At 49.1% G+C, this 18,092-nt stretch overlaps 1 protein-coding gene across 5 annotated transcripts in view; it reads right to left on the reverse strand.

The window, feature by feature from the left end:
* Positions 1-18,092, reverse strand: part of Gpr161 (G protein-coupled receptor 161) — a 37,852-nt gene continuing 19,760 nt past the window's right edge. For all 5 annotated transcript variants that reach the window (XM_036202416.1, XM_036202414.1, XM_036202418.1 and 2 more), the window contains exons 2-6: positions 16,479-16,893; positions 10,791-11,515; positions 4,796-4,900; positions 2,993-3,112; positions 1-1,419 (exon numbers count right to left, since the gene is read on the reverse strand). In XM_036202416.1, the coding sequence (XP_036058309.1) occupies positions 1,154-1,419; positions 2,993-3,112; positions 4,796-4,900; positions 10,791-11,515; positions 16,479-16,849 (1,587 nt within the window). In that variant the 5' untranslated portion in view covers positions 16,850-16,893 and the 3' untranslated portion in view covers positions 1-1,153. The remainder of the gene's footprint in view (positions 1,420-2,992; positions 3,113-4,795; positions 4,901-10,790; positions 11,516-16,478; positions 16,894-18,092) is intronic.

Below are 18,092 nucleotides of genomic sequence, written 5' to 3' on the forward strand. Positions count from 1 at the left end.
TGCAGAGAGTTCTTTGTGTGTTCACTGGGTAAACACTCAAAAGTATACAAATGCTGGTTCATCCACTGGTCATGTTCAGTTTGTTCCCATCTCTTAAATTACAAATTCGGAAGATATCAAAGATCAGAGCTGGAAATTATCTTGGAGATTACTCGTTCCAACTCCTCCCTCCTTGCTCCCATTTCCCCAAATGGCCTAGTGACAGGACAGGATGTTCCAGATGATATGCAAAGACCAAGCTGGGCCAAGAACCCAGGCTGTGAACTCAGCTCCAGTGCCCTTTCTACCTTGTGCCCACCCCAAAAGCTGCAGTGACAGCCACAATTGTTCCTGGGAATTGAGGCCAACCAACTACATCTGTCAGTCACTCAAGCACCTCCCACATCTGTGTGAGGGATTGCCCCCCAGATTCTTGCCTGCTGTACGTGACATCACAACCCTAGTCTCAGTGATGGGCCCTCATCTCCTGGGTTTTTTAATTTTGGAAATGAAATGCCTGGTACTCACCCTTATCTTTTATAGTGGTTTCTTCCTTCTTTTCAAACACTAAAACATCTGTCAACAAAGAGGTGGGTGGGGTGGCCCCATCTTGGATGGCCTGTGGCCTGCTCTTACAAGCAGGTGCCACCAAAGGCCAAATCCTAATTAGGGCAGTAGAGAAGGGGTGTCTGTGTATGGTGCTCTACTCCTGAGTGCTCCCTGGACTGTCTTGTGTTTAGTCTAGTATATGTGGGCCCATGCTGCCTGGACCAACCACACAGAACCCCAGATGGTCTTGCATCCCATGAGGTGCACAGAGTAGGGACTGCTTCTGAGACCATGGGCACTTAGACCAGCAGGGCGCTGGTGAACACATGATCCACATGGTGGCTTCCCTTTAAACCCATGGTCTCTAGTTCTCCTGAAAGAGCAGCCACATCTCCATCTGCTTTTTCAGTGTGCTTTGGAAGCCTCGCTCCATTCCAGGGACCCTGAAGCTGCCCACTGTGCCTTCACAGCAGACACTGAAGTCAGAATTTTCGGTCCGCCTGACTGCACACCCCATGCTTCCTTCCCAGCGTCTGGCCCTCTGTGAGGGGTGATGTCTTCCAGGGCCTCGGCACAGACACCGGTACCGGTAGCCCCACGGCGGCCCCAGTTCCCTCGGAGGCCTTCATCTATGTTCTGCAGCTAAGATGCCCCCTTCTTCGATGCTCTGCAGTGGCAGCCTCTGATTCAAAAGAGTCCTGCTGCCTCGGCGCCCCCCGAAGCTAGCCCCTGGGACGGTCCGAGCTGTGAACAAGACTCCTGGCAAAGCCTCCTCCCCGAATAAGTTGATTTTGGCTTCAGCCTCGATGGCTTTAGCCAAGCTGGCTGCGTAGCTGTCCAAGGATTTGTGAACTTCAGCTTTCACATGAAGAATAGAGTTCTTGGCAGCCTCTGTGGGAGAAGGCAGAAAGGAGGTTAGCACAAGAGCCAGGACCCGTGATGATCCCGGGAATATGGCCTCTGTTGGTTCGATGCCCCAGGGATAGGAGACAAGAGATAACATGTATGGATTTTGACATCAGATTCCCCAGGCTAAAATTCTGGACTTCCCAATGTACGACCTGAGAAAGGCCAGACATTATTTTCCAGTTTATTTTCCCATCCATAAAGAGAAGAAATCTCTTACTGTGACAAGTGAGTAAGTGAATTCTTCCTAAAATGTTTTAACCTTGATGTCTTTGAAAGAATAATTCTCTCCTGGCACCTTCCCAGAACAGCCTAACTCGTGCGTGGCTGTGAACTTAGAAATCTCATGTCTCCTCCTCTCCATTTCACTCAGAGCTTCCCTTAAGTGTGGGAAGCCTCAGGTTTGGGAGTGATGTCAACAGTTCCACCATCCTATGAGGGATTAGGACCCCCCCCACCCGCCCCCAGTCCCCCACAGCTGCACTGAACAGAAGAGAGGAATGAAGGCAGTTTTTAATTCCCAAACCACAGCAAAGCTATCACGGACACCACTGTCTAAGCTTTCAGGATATTTGGGGGAACTTCTCCTCCCCTTATGTTTTCTGGAGAACATGCAGTTTGTGTCCCACTCTACAGGAAAGAAGGAAGTAGAGAGACCTTAGCATCCCTGTCTTGCTCCCCACACAGGGTGTTATTCCCTGCTAGCACCTTGCTCTCAGCACCTGACCAGTAGAGGGCGCTTCAAGACCTACCCATCCCATGACTGATGGCAAGCTTGGCTCTGTGTGGGAGGTCTGGGGAGCAGTGGGACTCATTATCCTGCAGGAAGGTAATGCAAGCTGGAAAGGCTGCTGACTAGCTCTGTGACTGAATCTACTTGGCCAGAGAAGTACATGCTTGGGTATCTTCTCCTCTGAGCTCCTCTACCACCTCTCCCCTCCATCTGGATGCGAGTGGGACAGCGTGCCAGGAGATCAGTAATGGGCCCGTATTTATTTTCACACTCAGCATTTACACCTTAAAATCCTGGGCTCCAGCAGACTCATGGCTCCATTATGCCAACGGCTATTCAAACTCAGTGAGATGCCTACGCCCACCCTAGGACAGCCTGAGTGGCTCCTCTGTCTACTTGGCATGTCTGCATGGGAAACTAACACCAAGGCCCAGGGCAACACGGATGCTGAGTGTTACAGCGGGGAAGCCCAGTCAACGGGCTCTCATCCTCGAAGGCTTCAGGTCCACTCATCAGGATGGTAGCTTGGCCTCCACTCACTAGGCCATATTTCTACTGTCCACTGGAACCCTTTTACTCTTTTCCTGTGTGTGTGTGTGTGTGTGTGTGTGTGTGTGTGTGTGTGTGTGTGTGTCTACAGCTGCATTTGCCCCACCTTAGATGCTGCGAGCTCTGAGTCAAATGCCTCAGAAGTCAAGATTCTAGTGAGCTGTAGTAATCAGAAGGAGGCAGAGGTGACAAAGCCTTGGAGTGTTCTGTGGGAAGGGCGTGGCAAAAATCCCCTCCTGGCCCACACGTTTTACTGAAGTGGTCCCACAAACCAACCTTTGATCTGTTCTACTTCATCCTCAAATGTCACGGAGCTCCTTCTCTTGGGTGGGCACGTGCAGTGTTGGGCAGGGTTGTCGTCAGAAGCACAGTCTTCCAGCAGCATCACATCTGTCCCTAAAGTGAAGGACAGACCGCACACATGTAGCTCCAGACACCAAGACCTCTTCCTCCCCCTGCCCAATGCCTCATGACCCTGGCAGCCCTTCCGTCCCACAAGCAGCATCTGCTGACTGCCCTAGAGAAACAGCCTGTGTGTCACTCATGCCAGGGTTCAGACAGTGGTGGGGCTGCTACACCATCAGCTGACCAGATAACCTAACTACTGTCAAAAAAAAAAAAAGAAAGAAAGAAAAACAGACAGACATACAGAAAGACAGACAGAAAAAAGAAAAACAGAAAGACAAGAAAGAAAGAGAGAGAAAGGAAGAAAAAGACAGAAAGACAGAAAGAAAAAGAAAGTCAGAAAGACAAGAAAGAGAGAAAGAAAAAGAAAGAAAGAAAGAAGGAAGGAAGGAAGGAAGGAAGGAAGGAAGGAAGGAAGGAAGGAAGAAGTGGGCAGCAGCTGAGTAACAACACCCAGGTAACCTGAGTAGTCCCCTCCACCCATCACCTTAGGACACTATGTCCTGGAGAGGGTTGGCACCTAAATGAGGCCATCAGTCGAGAAAATTCTGTCTTCTCTGAAGTTGTCCCCTTTCTGGCAGCCTGCCTATCACATGGTATCTCGGAACTGACCTGAATCCCTCTTCTGTGGTTGGAGGGAATGGCTGGTCTCTGTTACTCCCCAGGCTGTCTCCCCACACTCAGGCAGAAGAGCTCTGGCCCCTGCCATTCACTCACTGAGCCCTACTTAGTCCTGACTTCACTAACTGCTCTTTCTCCACAGCCCAAGGTGACTTTTCCAAAGCTCCCACCAGTGGGGGCTGGAAAGAGGGCTCGGCTCTTAAAGAAAAGCTCCCAGGGGTGCAGAGATAGAAGAGCTTGGGGTTGAATAAACCACTTGCTGCTTGTTTGGGGACTGGACCACTCCTGTGGTTCACAGCATCAACAAGCATCCACCTCAGATGTGGCCAGGATTCTCAGTTCTCCAACAGAAATCTGTGAACTAAATGGATGAAGAGACACTTCCAGCCTCTGACCATGTTTGCTCCCACCCAGGGCCACTCAACAAACATGGGATCCAGCTGCCATGGCTCCCACAAATGCAAGGAGCTGGCTCTAACATCAGGAAGCCGACTATGGAAGGAGGCCAAGAACCAGGCAGATGGACACCAGGCCCTGGCCAGTCAATTATAGTATAAGTAGTATAAAAGTGTAAGTTCTTCCCATTTTTACTCTCTCTCTCTCTCTCTCTCTCTCTCTCTCTCTCTCTCTCTCTCTCTCTCTCTTTGGTGGTGGTAGTGGTTTTTTGAGACAGGGTTTCTCTGTGTAGCCTTGGCTGTCCTAGAACTCACTCTGTAGACCAGGCTGGCCTTGAATTCACAGAGATCTGCCTGCCTCTGCCTGCCAAGCACTGGGATTGTAGGTGTATGCCACTGTGCCTGGCTTAAATTTGAACTTTTCAAAGGCTTTGCTGTACTTTGAACCTCACCAGGACACCACATGGTAGGGAGAGAAGGCACCGAGAGGCCCATCAGCAGAGGGGAGAACAGCAGTACAGGAGAACTTAAAAACTCAGAGCCATGTGAGAAACCCAGCTCCCACACCTTACCCCACCACCACGCTCTTTCCAGCAATCCTTGGACAATGATGAGCAAAGTTACACTGAGTGAGAGGATTTCAGAGCAGGAACAGTACCTGAATCCTGGGAGTAGCTGAAGCCGGTGTCTCCGGTGCTGCTGCTATGTCCCAGGGACTGTCCGCCTGCCATGAGAGCCGTGAGGTGTGGGGACAGGCCCAAGTCTGAAAGGCAAAGTTGGCATTGATAAGACAAACCGGCTGCTCAGGTGGGCCTTGGCTTCGTGCTGGGCAACTGAATCTCCAGTTTCTGGCCCTCACTGGACCTGGCCTACCAGCTCCGTTCTGGACACTGTCCCTTACAAAAACTCACTCCTGACCCACTGGAAGACAGCCAAGCCACAGCTGCTTTCCCCTGATTTCGACCCTTGGTCCTTTCCCACTCCAGAAGGACTCACTGGGCTCACCACAGGAACCTTCCTGTCCACGCCAGCCAGTAAGACAGAGGGAGAGGAAGGAAGGTGAACAGTCAGTCACGTGAGGAAGCCTTCTAGGCACACACAGAAAACTTAACTTCCAGGAATTCTGTCTGAATAGATTTAAAAACTCTTCCCAAAGGTGGAGTCTGGAGAGACCGCAAAGCAGAAGGATGGAGGAAGACACAAGGAAAGAGTGACCAGGAAAGAGAAGTGAGTGATGCCAGACAAAAGAACCAAGGTTGGCAGAGGCCTGAAAAGAGTCTCATTCTTGGGTAGGCCTGCTGAGGCTTGGGAACCGCAGGCCCCAGAGACTGTGGGCTCCACAGACAATCTCTGTTGGAGGCAGCTGGACCCCGCCAGGGCTCTTCCCAGCCTCAGAACCCTGTCCCCAGTGTCAGCAGAACAGAGGGAACGAACCAGGGGCTGTGGCACTGGGACACCGGAGGGAGAGGAACCCAGTAAGACTGAGGAAGCAAAGAGAGACCACAAGAGAATTCTCCCCAGGAACACCAGCCAGAAAAGACGCATGGGCGCTGAGAGCAGGGAGCCTGTGGAACGGCCCTATTGGACCAACCTACAACAAGGAAGTCTGCTGGACCCATCTCACCAGAGACTTCCTCATGTCTTCCTACCACAGTCAAAGGGACGACAGGGACCACCACACAGCTACAGAAAGACCCTAACATGAGAGAGAGAGAGAGAGAGAGAGAGAGAGAGAGGATGAAAATGAAAGAAATAAGTAGGTCTAATGGGAAACAACAAAGAGATCTTAAAGTTCAAAAAATAAATCCACTGAGAAGAGTTTGGAACTATTGAAAAAAATATGAAGATAAAAAAAATCTCTTAGAAATTACAAACAGGCCTAATAGATTTAATGGCCTCTTTGTGGAACTTAATCTCTAAGCCAACAGTGTTAAAAGGTGAGGCTGTTATCACAGAAGGGGGTCAGTTACCTCAAGAATGGCCAGGAGGCTGCAGAGGGAGCCTAGTGGTTAAGAGCACTTGCTACTCACGCAGAAAATCTAGGTTTGGTTCCCAGCACACATTTCATGGCTCAGAACCTTCTGTAAGCCCAGTGCCAAGGGATCTGACACCCTCATCTAACTAACCTCTGGCAGCATCAGGCAGGCATGTGATACACACACATATTCACAAAATGAAAATAGACACAAAGGAGGAGGAGGAGGAGAATGGTCTTGGCTTAGTAGGGACTTTGGCTCCTCCTGCTCTCTGGTCTTGCCTTTGTCCTTCCCAGAGGAAGTGCTCTCCTCTCGCGGTTTTGAGAATGCAGGACGCTAGGACGTACTATACTCTCCCCTTTCTTCCTGAGAGCCCAGGAGGGATGGTGAGGGTACAGTGGTGCACCAGACCTTTTCCCACAAGCAGCTGTCACTACTTAGTTACGGGGCTGAAATCAGAGAAGACTCCCCCCAAGTCTCCCCTGCACCTGCGTATCCCCTCTGGCACATGGCTTCTGAGCATGGCTATTTTGTTCCATAAAGGATTGTCCTGATTCGAGGAGTGGACCACTCAGGGCCGTCTGCCAACCGGGGTGGTGGCAGCCACAGTGTATTTGGACACCGTCTCTGGGGCTGTGGTAAAAGCCAGGAGCGTGTGTCTTGGTCTCCTCTAGTGAGAGGGATCGTTTGAGGCAGACCACTGTGGCTCAGCTGAGAAGCATTCTCTTCCAAAGAGTAGACACAGCTACCCTGAGATTCCATGGAACACCACCATATCCCATGGGAACGGGCCACCTCTAATGCAGAGAAAGCCAGGTCCAGGGAACCAGGTTTGCTCCCCAAGAACTAGCACCAGATAAAAGGTGCCTGTGCACTTAAGAAGCTGAAGAGCAGGGTGGGATTCGGAGGTGCAGCAGGGATTGAACTAACCGGAAGACCTCAAAATGCCATGCCACCAGGAGAGACGTTTAGCAAAGGAAAGGAGGAAAACTCAAAGGCCCTGGTGTTACTTACCACCCCCACTCCCCCTCATCCCCCCCAGCCCCCAGAACTCCCAAGGAGGCTGACGTGTACCTTCTTCTGAGTGGATGATAGACAGAACCCTCCTTCCCAGGAGATAACTACAGAGCTCTACCCTCAGTCACCCGGCATCTCCACATCTGGGCATAGAAGCTTGTCCTTGGGCCCCAGGGCTGGGCTGAGCAAAAGGGCTGTTTAGTTCTTGTCCCTTTTTCCTCCCTCTTCCAGGAGCCCCCATCCATTTGTATCACGGTTTAGCATCTGACGGCAGTGCTCAGCTCACCTTTGGCACTAGGGAGTAACCTCTACTTCATGGCTACCCTACCCACCATGAGGTAGCACCCCTAACAGCCTCCAGGTGCCCTGGAGATCTCTATTCCTGGAGGACCACCCCCCCACCCCACCATGGGAATCTGCTAATGAGACCTCACAAGCAAAAGGGCTTGGTGGCTCAGTGACAGCTAGTATCCCAGTGGATTATGGGTGAACTGAGCTCTGCATAAGATCCCCTTCTGTCACGTGCTTGGGACATTCCAGGCATGTGTGGAATTCTGCTTCTGCTACTGCATGAATTAACAGGACCACTGATAATTCCACTTACTGACTTCTTGGGTGACAACTTTTCATGTGCTGCACAAATGTACTATAAAACCATGGCAGGGCCTCCATCTTGCCGGCCATCTTTTGTTCCCCTTGTGAATACTCTTGCCTTCCCCAAGGGCGGAGAGCAAACTTGAAAGCAGGCAAGGGAGGTAATCCAAGGTTCAGGAATCAGTTGCATTTCAAAGTCCTGCGTGCCCAGGGCAAAGACAGGGTCTGGTAAGCCTGGAGGCTCAGGGTTGCCCCTCCTGGTCAGGAAGACAGTGGGTATTGCTGGCATGGACAGCCATAGAGTGTGTACCTGAGATAGACCCATACTGTCTTGCTCCCCAGCCCCTACGGTATTAATATGGCTGACTGACCTCCTACAGCCAGGCTTTCAGGGGGAAAAGTCATTGCCCACTCCCAGGCCTGGAGAAGCCAAGGATTCAGAAAAAAAAAAAAAAAAAAAAAAAAAAAGCCAAGGCTGCTTTTCCCTGAATGAGCCTCAGACCGCCAATGGCTTTGGGTTTGCCAACCCAACCACAGTCTGGTGTTTTCCAATGGCTCCCACAGCCTGGTAGTCCTTTCCAGGACAGTCAAAAACAATCCACACAGTAAGTCTTGGCCAAGAATCGGATGCTCCTTTTTGTTCCAGCTACCCTTTCCTCTGTCATTCTCTGTCCTCCTCCTCCTCCTTCTTCTTCATTCATAGCTTCATAGTCCATAGATGGACTAGAAAACATCTACTAATTTTTGCCAAGAAGACAAGTTATTACAAAATCTGAGCCAATAAATTCACCAACAAAATGAAGCCAAGCACTGAATGTACCTTCTGGCTCCTAAGTCATACTTGGGAACATGAGCTTGTCAATGACAAGGGTTAGGCACCTCCGACTAATAAATAAAGAGCCATGGGGATCGTCTTCCTTCCTATGGTCAAAAGAAAAATCACCAGATTTCCCTTGTCCAGAAATAGCTCTCCAATAGTCCACAAGGTAAATCAGTCTGCAGATGTATGGCACTGCCACAAGGACAGGGCATCGTGTCATCTCTGGCCCTGAGTGTTCATAGGTAATAGGAGTCATCTTTTGCCCTGTTGAGGGTGAAGGTAGAGAATCTCTATTTCCTGAACAAGGAGAGACTAAGTGGTTCTTAGTCGTTTGGCAAGAAGTGAGCACTGAGCAGTGTTGGGATAATCTTTATGTACACTGTGTGAAGATGTATCTCTGTCTCTTCCTCATCTGTCTAAGGCACCTTCTCTTTGGCTTCATAAAGAGCTGAATGGCCAATAGCTAGTCAGGAAAGGATAGGCGGGACTTCCAGGGAGAGACAAGAACTCTGGGAAAGAATCTGAGGAGGGAGATTTGCCAGCAAGACTCGGAGGATGTCAGGCATATGGTATGGAGGAGAGGTACTGAGCCATGAGGATTGAGGACGTAGATTAATATAAATGGGCTAATTTAAATTTTAAGAGTTAGTCAGGAACCAGCTTAAGCTAAGGCCAAGCTTTCATAATTAATAAGAAGTCTCACTGTCATTATTTGGGAGCTGATGGTCCAAAGAAAGCTCAGCTACAGAGGTGCTCTTGAAATCTCTACCCAATAGCTTAGCTGGGTGATGGTCTTCCTCCACGTGGCTCTAAAATCCCAACTACTAAAATCCCACTTCAGAACAACATAACCACACCACAGTGAGCAAGATACACCAATGCAAGCTAGCATCACTGGGTGGGAGCTAGAGGAAAACGAGGTTATTCCCAGTCTCAAAGCATCTCTGCCAGCATATGTGCTAATTACAATGGAAACAGTGCAGAGTGTAAAAGGCTGAGAGAGCTCACCTGAAGCAAGAGGGCAAGTCAACTAATAATGAGGTATCCTGGCACATGTGCCCCTAATCTGATGCATGAACGGGATCCCACCACTCCTGCAGCATTCTTGCCCAAAACATACAACATCATTCCGAGCGCCAGGGTGCTTATTCAGGAGCCCTCTACAAAAGACCTGCCCAACCCTCTGCAGAAGTGCCCAGGCAGGGCTGAGATATAACATGTGTGGGGCTCTAGGGCTGATCTCATACTGTAGTTATGTAAGTTGATAACACGATGGGAAGTTCCCTGTACTATTTTTCCAACTCTTCTAAACCTAAAACTTTATATATGTGCTGAAAAACAACATCTACCCTCTGATTAGAACAACTCCTCAGCGTCTTGTCAAGGGCATTACAACAAATGCTAGTGGTCGTTGTTGTGGGGTGCATGTGTGTGGGGGTGTTCTCCAGATAGGTTAGCTCCAAGCACAAGACAACGATGCTTTGATGGAAGGTTATGGTTTGGCTCTGGTTACCACAGCTTCCCCGTTCCCCCATACACCCAGATAACAGACTACCCCCTCCCCCATACACCCAGACATCAGACTATCCCCTCCCCCATACACAGACAACAGACTATCCCCTCCCCCATACACACAGACAACAGACTACCCCCTCCACTCCCCCATACACACAGACAACAGACTACCCCCTCCCGTCCCCCATACACACAGACAACAGACTACCAGGGACCATTAGAAGAAACCACTGACCTGAGAGGGAGAGCTTAAGGTGCCGTGTTTGAGAGGAAGGACAGGCTAAGTGAGCCACTGAGGCACAGAACGAGCACCCAAGGGAGATAACACAGAAGGAGGTGCTTGCCAGAGGAGAGAAGGCGGCCTGGCCCAAGGCTCAGAGTCTCCCTTCTGCAGTAAAGAAGTGGCTATCCCCTCCAACCTGTGAGGCCCCAACTAGGGTTCCAGAAAATGGATTTGCGAATCACAACGTCCCCTGTCTCATTCTCAGGGCAATGTGTACCTCCTCCTCAGCATGCTCCTTCAGCAGCTAAGGGGTGAAAAGCTGCTTGGGGGTGGCTGTGGCTCCTCTGGGGTGGCCTTTCACAACAGGAAATCTTCTGTGCCTTGAGCCTTGAGGCCACAGTCATCCTGAGAACTGCTATATTAACAGACCCTTAGTAACCAGGAAGGACCCCAGGTGACATCTGCCTGGGGGTGTAGGCGTGTTTTTCCTAACAGGTTCCCAAATTACCTGTGATCCTGTTGGAAATGCTGAAGAGCCTGGAGGTCCTCTGTCGCTGAACAAAAGGTTCCCGGTAATAACGGTCCCCAAAGCACATGCCCAGGAGCTCCTTGCGGACAGTCTTGTTCCAGAGTCCATAGATCAGAGGGTGGCAGATGGCACTGGTAAAGGACAGCCATGTGGCCCAAGTCTCCAGGGTTGGGGAGACACAGTTCTTCCCCCAGAGCGCCTCAGAGGTAATGACAACCATGTAGGGGCCCCAGGTGACCATGAAGGCGCCGATGACCACCAGAATGGTGATGAGGGCTTTGCACTGGTTAGCTGAATAGACCACGCCTTGAAAGGCATTCCTCCTGCTACCTGAGGAGGACGTGGAGGTGCTAGAATTCTTCCTCCCGCTCCTCTGGACATCCTCCTCCACAAGGACCACCGAGCCACAGTGCACTTTCCGGGACTTGACCCTGGCCACACGGAAGATGAAGCCATAGCATACTAGCATGATGAGAAAGGGGAACAGGGCACACCAGATCTGCCAGAAGACAGTATAGCCAGGCTCCCGGTGCCACGCAGCCACACACATCCACTTGAACTCATCAAACTCCACCGACGACCAACCAAATAGGGGCGGCAGGCAGCCAATGAGGGAGTGAAGCCAGATGTAGACCAGAGCCACCACGGCCCGGTTCCCTGTGATCTTCATGGGGTATACCATCGGATACAGGACAGCGTAATAGCTAGGAAAAAAAGATGAGGGAGGTGAGAGACGACGGACAGGGAGGCAGGATGCTCTACTTTCTCGGGTGGGGACTTTTGTACTTCTGGCAGCTAGCTCTTGTGCTGTGAAGGCTTCTAAAAAAGGCACCTTCACCCAACCCTCCCCTACAAGCAACAGGCTGCACCATGTCACCCAGTTGTGCGCTAGCAAGGATGTGGTCCTGTGTGCGCGTCAGCACATCAAAGCCTTCTTGTGTTTAAGAATTCAGCTATCTTGAGGGCCATCCTATTGTGTCTTCAGCTATCCTCTTCAGGGACTATCCTGGTTGGATTCTATTGCTGTGAAAAGCACCGTGACCAACTAAAACAACTTGAGGAGGAGAGGGCTTATTTGGCTTACACTTCTGCATCACTGTGTACATCTGGAAAACAGAGATTAATAGGACTGTCTCAAAGGGAAACTCAGCTAAATGTTGACAGCATAATAAATACGTCTGGTTCGTGACAGTTATGTAACATGTGACAGTAAAACTCATGACCGATGCTGTTGTTTTTTATACTGCTTTTAAAAACATTTTAGGCAGGGTCTCTTTATTATGTAGCCCTGGCTGTCGTGGAATGCTGGCCTCGAACTCACAGAGATCCACCTGCCTCTGCGTCCAGTGTGCTGAGAGTGGAGGAATGCCCTTCCACGTCCAGTTTCATGCATCTTTGATTACTGTGTCCTTTCCCTCCTCCCTGAATCCCTCTATCACACACCAGCATAAAGAAGCAACTTATTCTGTCAATTCACATTTTTAATCCACACAAATGTTTCCTAGCAAAGAACTAAACAGCACCTGCCATTCACGCATCTAAAATGTAGCACAAATTGTTAGAAGGTCTTATCAATAAAAAACAAACCCGGAGCCCGGTATTGGGTGAATGCTGGAAGATCAGAGAAGCAGAACAACCACAGCTTCCTCACCTCGCCAGTCCCTCAGCTGATCCTGTTCCCTCAAACTGGAAGCCTCTGTGTCCTCATCTGAATGGGTCTCAGCTGAACTGCTGCTCAAAGCCTAAAAGGTTAACCACCTCTAATTCCTGGTCCTCACGCCTTAAATACCTTTCTGCTTCCTGCCATCACTTTCTGGGATTAAAGGCATGTGTCACCGTGTCTGGTTGTTTCCAATGTGGCCTTGAACTCACAGAGATCCATCTGGAATGCTAGAATTAAAGGTGTGTGTGCCACCATTTTCTGGCCTCTATCTAGTGGCTGTTCTGTTCTCTGACCCCAGATAAGCTTATTAGGTTGCACAATATTTTGGGGAACATAATATCACCACACTAAAGACACTAAATTTTCTTTTCATTCTTGGTTTTAGATTCTTTTATTTTATGTACATGAGTGCTTTATCTGAATGTAAGTATGAGCCTGAGGAGGTGTGAGGAGGGAGTCAGAGGCCCTAGAACTGGAGTTACAGACAGTTGTAAGCTGCCATGTGGGTGCTGGGAATCGAACCTGGGTCCTCTGCAAGAGCATCAAGTACTCTTAACTATTGAGTTAATCTTTTCAGCCCCAATTTGCTTTTTTTTTTTTTTTTTTTTTTTTTAAATAACACAACTTAGTCATAAAGATCTGGCCAAGCCACTGTGAATCTATCTTGTGTGGACGGGGGAGATGAGCTATTTCTTTCAGACAACCAGGTCATGGTGACTCACGATCATCGGAAGGAAGTCCCTTCTCCACTCACAGCTACTCCAGTGAGTGACCCTTGGGGTCAGGCAGTGAGGACTGAGGTTCTAGTGAGGTGAATCTGTCTGTGTCCAACCCTGTCACCTGGTTTCTGACTCTCAGATGCTACGTCCTTGGCATGCACCCTGGGCACGTTCTCACAGCACCTACAGCTTCTCCATGGTGGAAAGCTCCAAAGTTAATGGACCCCAACCCTATCTCCCATTCAATATTGATTTCACAGCATATTTACCCGCCTTATTCGGCTACATATCCCCAGTACAAGTGCTCAAAAATTGTTTACCAAATGAAAAGTGCTCAAAAATTGTTTACCAAATGAATAAACACAGCCTATTCCCTTTAATGGACCACCCCACCCCCTATATACAGATGCAGTCCTGTTCTTTGTTTAGGATGTTGCGCAAACGCCGCCCTCCTTAAGCACTCGCTGCCCCGGACCCACCAGTGGCCGTGACTTCTGTAGTTGTCTATGGCAGCTTTTCATTTCTACAAGAATATCAACATGCATAGCTGAACCTGTGCTGCCAAGACGTCACCCTGGTGGACAGATTGATGTTCCCATCGTGCCTGTAGCTTACTACCCCAAGACCATGTCCTGGGCCTTTAGAAACACCCAACAAATACCCCCAGCACTGGCATACGGTGAACTGTTGTTGGTGACACATTTTGTTTGGTCTGAGGAAATATCATTCTTGCCTTCACTTAACTTGATCCCAGATTTAAGGAAGCAATTTGCATCTTCCTGGAGCTAATCCTGCAGACCAGTGATGCTATGACCAAAAGGCAGACAGTACTGTGGTCAGGGAGGTGGGGGATGAGGGGATGAGTGGGGGGGCACAGGGGACCCACTTCCATCTGCACCTGAGCTGCTTAGCCTCCTCTGCATTCCACAGGACACAAGAACGGGTGTTCCAAAATGTTATTTTTTTAAAACAAGAAAGTAAAATGCCAATCAGATCTGATTCTCTCTACTGCCAACCAACCTCCAAACTCTTTTTTTTTTTTCTGTGTCATGCAATCATCTTGGTAGGGTACCAGCCCACCTGTCTAACTGTCGGAAGAGCCCCTTGTCATTCTCCACCAAGTATCTTGAAAATGTGTTTTACTTTTACTGAAGACATAGCAATTCCACAAATGGACAGGGTCACCTGAGCACTAGAGGGAGCTCCACCTAAATCCAGTACTAGGACACTGAAAAATAAGTCAGAGTCCATCCCAGACAGAGTACCATGCGATCACTAACAGTACATTCGCTAGGTTATCAGAGATGGGAGGAGATGCTCATGATGGCGTGTTAATTGAGAAAAGCAGAGCATAGACCCATATGAGCCATGAGAGATTGGAAAAAAAAAAAAAAAAAAGTCCTGCTGGGCTGGAAAGACAGGCGACTCTGCTTGCTACTCTTGCAAAGGACCCCCGGTTCAGTAATAAGGGACAGTGAGGTACAGGGCCAGGTAAAATGTATTAGGGAATGAAATCAATAAGGTACATTCACGACACAGAACAAGGCAGACGTTGCTGATCCAGCTGTTGTTGTCTTGCTGTTCTGCCCAGCTGTTCTGCCCAAAGGCGATGGGAACTGCTGCTCTGACTATACAAGAGCATGAGCGACCCCTTCCCTCCCCCCCCCCACACACAGTGCACGCAAAGTGTGTATGCTCACATAGGCACACAACACATGCACAAAATTAAAAACAAAATCTTTTTTTTAAAAGATGTACTATAAAGCAGCTGGAAAGATTGGTCAGTGGTTAAGAACACTTGTTCTTGTAAAGGACCTGGGTTTGGTTCATGGTACCTAACTGGAGTCTTACAATTCCAGTTCTAGGGAATCTAACGCCCTCTTCTGGCCACTGCAGGCAAAACACGTATATATGTATGTATAATAAATCTTTAAAAGAAAAATGTAAAAAATGTACTGCCACAACTAAAAAGCAGTACTAGAGGCAAAAACGCTGAAAACATGTACTGACGTCCCTGGCTGGCTAGACTGTGCGTGTCTATTACATTCTTTTGATTTATGCTGCTTTTATTACTGGAATAAATAGACATTTGGAGACGCTAACAGATTCATTTTGACTCATTCCTTCTACATTCTCTACAAAACCATAGGGAAAACAAGAATCCAGCCTTGGGGTCCAGCATCGCTGTGCTAGGGCAGCCAGTCCAACCCAAATAACCATGTTCCCAAGAGTCTGGAGACTTTGTGTCCGCCTGTGACAGCACCCCTCACTGGCCCCCTCTGTATTTCCCTGACCCTTCTGCTAACACCCTTCCCAGTTTCAGGAAAGCACATAAACCTTGACTCCACTCTCTCTGTTTTCAAGAAGTCCAGTTCTTGTGTAATACGACTGAAGCGACCCAATAAATGAGGGTTGGGAACTTCATGACAAGTCCCACTGACACGTGTATAGGTAGACCAGCCAGCATAGTGCTGGATGCTGGAACCTGAGGCGCCGCTAAGCAGCATGGGCATTGGCACCTGGCCTCTGCCTCAGTTACACCTCGGGCGGGGTCAATATGGGCTAGGCTTCTCCAGGTACATTCCCTCAGCTCTCTGCCTTCCCACTGCTCCCCCAGCCTGTCCTTTCCTGTCTCTACAGAACAGAAGAGTAAAGGGACTTTTGTCTGGGATCTACCAGTCAAGATGGAGACTGGGGACCAGGGACCGAGGTCAAGGGAAGACACATCAAGCTCACAGCAGAGAGGAGCGGCTGAGTCTGAAGACCGGGCTCAGTTCCTACTCTGACATTTCACTCTCCTTGGCCCTTGTTTCACGTGTAAAAAAGGAATGATAGGTTCTTGGGATTTTTGTTTTATTTTTAAAGCAATGGACCGTGTTTTTAAAAAGCAAAATAAAGTTACAGTTATGCGTCATTGTACAACAGGGACACATCCTGAGCCCTGTCATTTGGTGATTTTGTTATGCAGAAGATGTTATAGAGTATTGATATACAATTTAGACGTAAGATGTACTGCACACCAGGCTCTATGGTACATACCATCAAATATACAATCTGTCACCCACCAGAACATCATAGTGGCCCTTGATTGTATTTAAAATACAGACAGATAAAATGAGAAAGGCTCTGGCTGAGGAGCTAAAGGTGAGACAGAACTCAATTTTCTCACTCTCCTTAGGAAGAACCTTCTAGTGCCCTTCCCAGGAACACGAGCATCTGAAGTGGGTGGCCCAGAGATCCCTCGTTCCATAGTCCTTGCACTCCCCAAGTGCGATGCAAACTTACCGGTCGATGGCAATGACCCCGAGGGTGAGCATGCTGGCCGCGCTGATCAGCAGGTAGAGAAGAGCAGAGAAGTTGCACCAGACCACGCCAAAGATCCATTCCCTCCGGAGGGAGCTGGTCACCACAAAGGGCAGCACCAGCACGGACAGCAGGAAGTTGGACAGGGTCAGGCTGAAGACGAACTTGTTGCTGAGGGTAAGGAGATAGGACTTCTTGTACAAGGTGACGACAATGACCAAGTTGCCCAGGCAGACGAATACGGTGATGATGATGATGGCAATGAACTCGGTAACAACACCCCCTTCACCACCCTCGGCGGCAGTGAGGTTGCTCAGCTCCTTCCTGTAGTCGAGGGAGGAGTTGAGGCTCATGGTCAGTGCACCCCGGGATGCGGTGAGCAGAGCATGCTGGACGGCTGTGGAGAGAAGACAGGAGCAGGAATGGGAAAGACTCATCAGATCCCATCACTGGCACTTTATGAAAGAGAGAGCCAAGGCTTAGCAGGGCTAAGTCCTGGACCTCACGTTGACCAACTGTTGGGAGTCTCTTGGACAGTCTTTCCCGAGAAACCTCTACAATTTGATTTTTTGGTTTGTTTTGTTTTACACATCTTGCTGACTCTGTAATCGACTACTGTATCCATCTAACTCCCTATGGTAGCTTGGCTTTGGAATGTCTGCCAAAGACTCATATATCAAAGCCTTAAGCACTCGGCATGGCACTGTGAAGGGGGCTGGGGGTGAAGCAGTTAGGACGTGGGGCCTGACGGGAGATTTTAGTTCATTAGGGATATACTCTTCTGAGAGGATTATGGAACCCTGCCTCTTCCTCTTTTTCTGTTTTGCTTACTGACTGCTCCGAGGGCAGCCACTCTTCCTTACCATGTACTTCACTGTGAGATGCAGCCTGTCACATGCCCCAAACAATGCACCAATTGCCCCCCCTACCCCAATTTGGACTAAAACCTCCCAAACTCTGAAGTAGAACACCACTCATCCCCCACCCTCCCTTTAAAAATTTCTCATGCAGTACTGGGCATTGAATCCAGCATCCTGCATTAGGTAAGCATCGACCACTGAGCTATAACCAGCCCAAATCTTCACTTTAAACAAGCAGCCAGAGGGACAGGGGGCTTTGACTTAAACATGCTCTGTAGGACATTTTGCAGACTGCTGCTCTGGACCTTTGCTCCTCAGGGTGGATTTTCTTTTCTTTCTTTCTTTCTTTTTTTTTTTTTTAAAGATTTATTTATTTATTATATATACAGAAGAGAGTGTCAGATCTCATTACAGATGGTTGTGAGTCACCATGTGGTTGCTGGGAATTGAACTCAGGACCTCTGGAAGAGCAGTCAGTGCTCTTAACCTCTGAGCCATCTCTGAGCCATCTCTCCAGCCCCATCAGGGTAGATTTTCAACTAGCAAAACTGTCTGTCATCAGACAGGCTGCAGGCCACCTGCAGTTACAGAATCAAAATCTACACTGTGACGTCCCAGCTGACTGCAAATGCATTAAACTTGACCACAAGATTATCCTAATAACAATTCTGAGTTTCTGAGCAGCATTAATCAATCAAGGTTAATGCTAGAACAACTGCTCTCATTAGACATGGCC

Source organism: Onychomys torridus, chromosome 11, assembly GCF_903995425.1.
Source record: "Onychomys torridus chromosome 11, mOncTor1.1, whole genome shotgun sequence".
Classification (NCBI taxonomy): domain Eukaryota; kingdom Metazoa; phylum Chordata; class Mammalia; order Rodentia; family Cricetidae; genus Onychomys; species Onychomys torridus.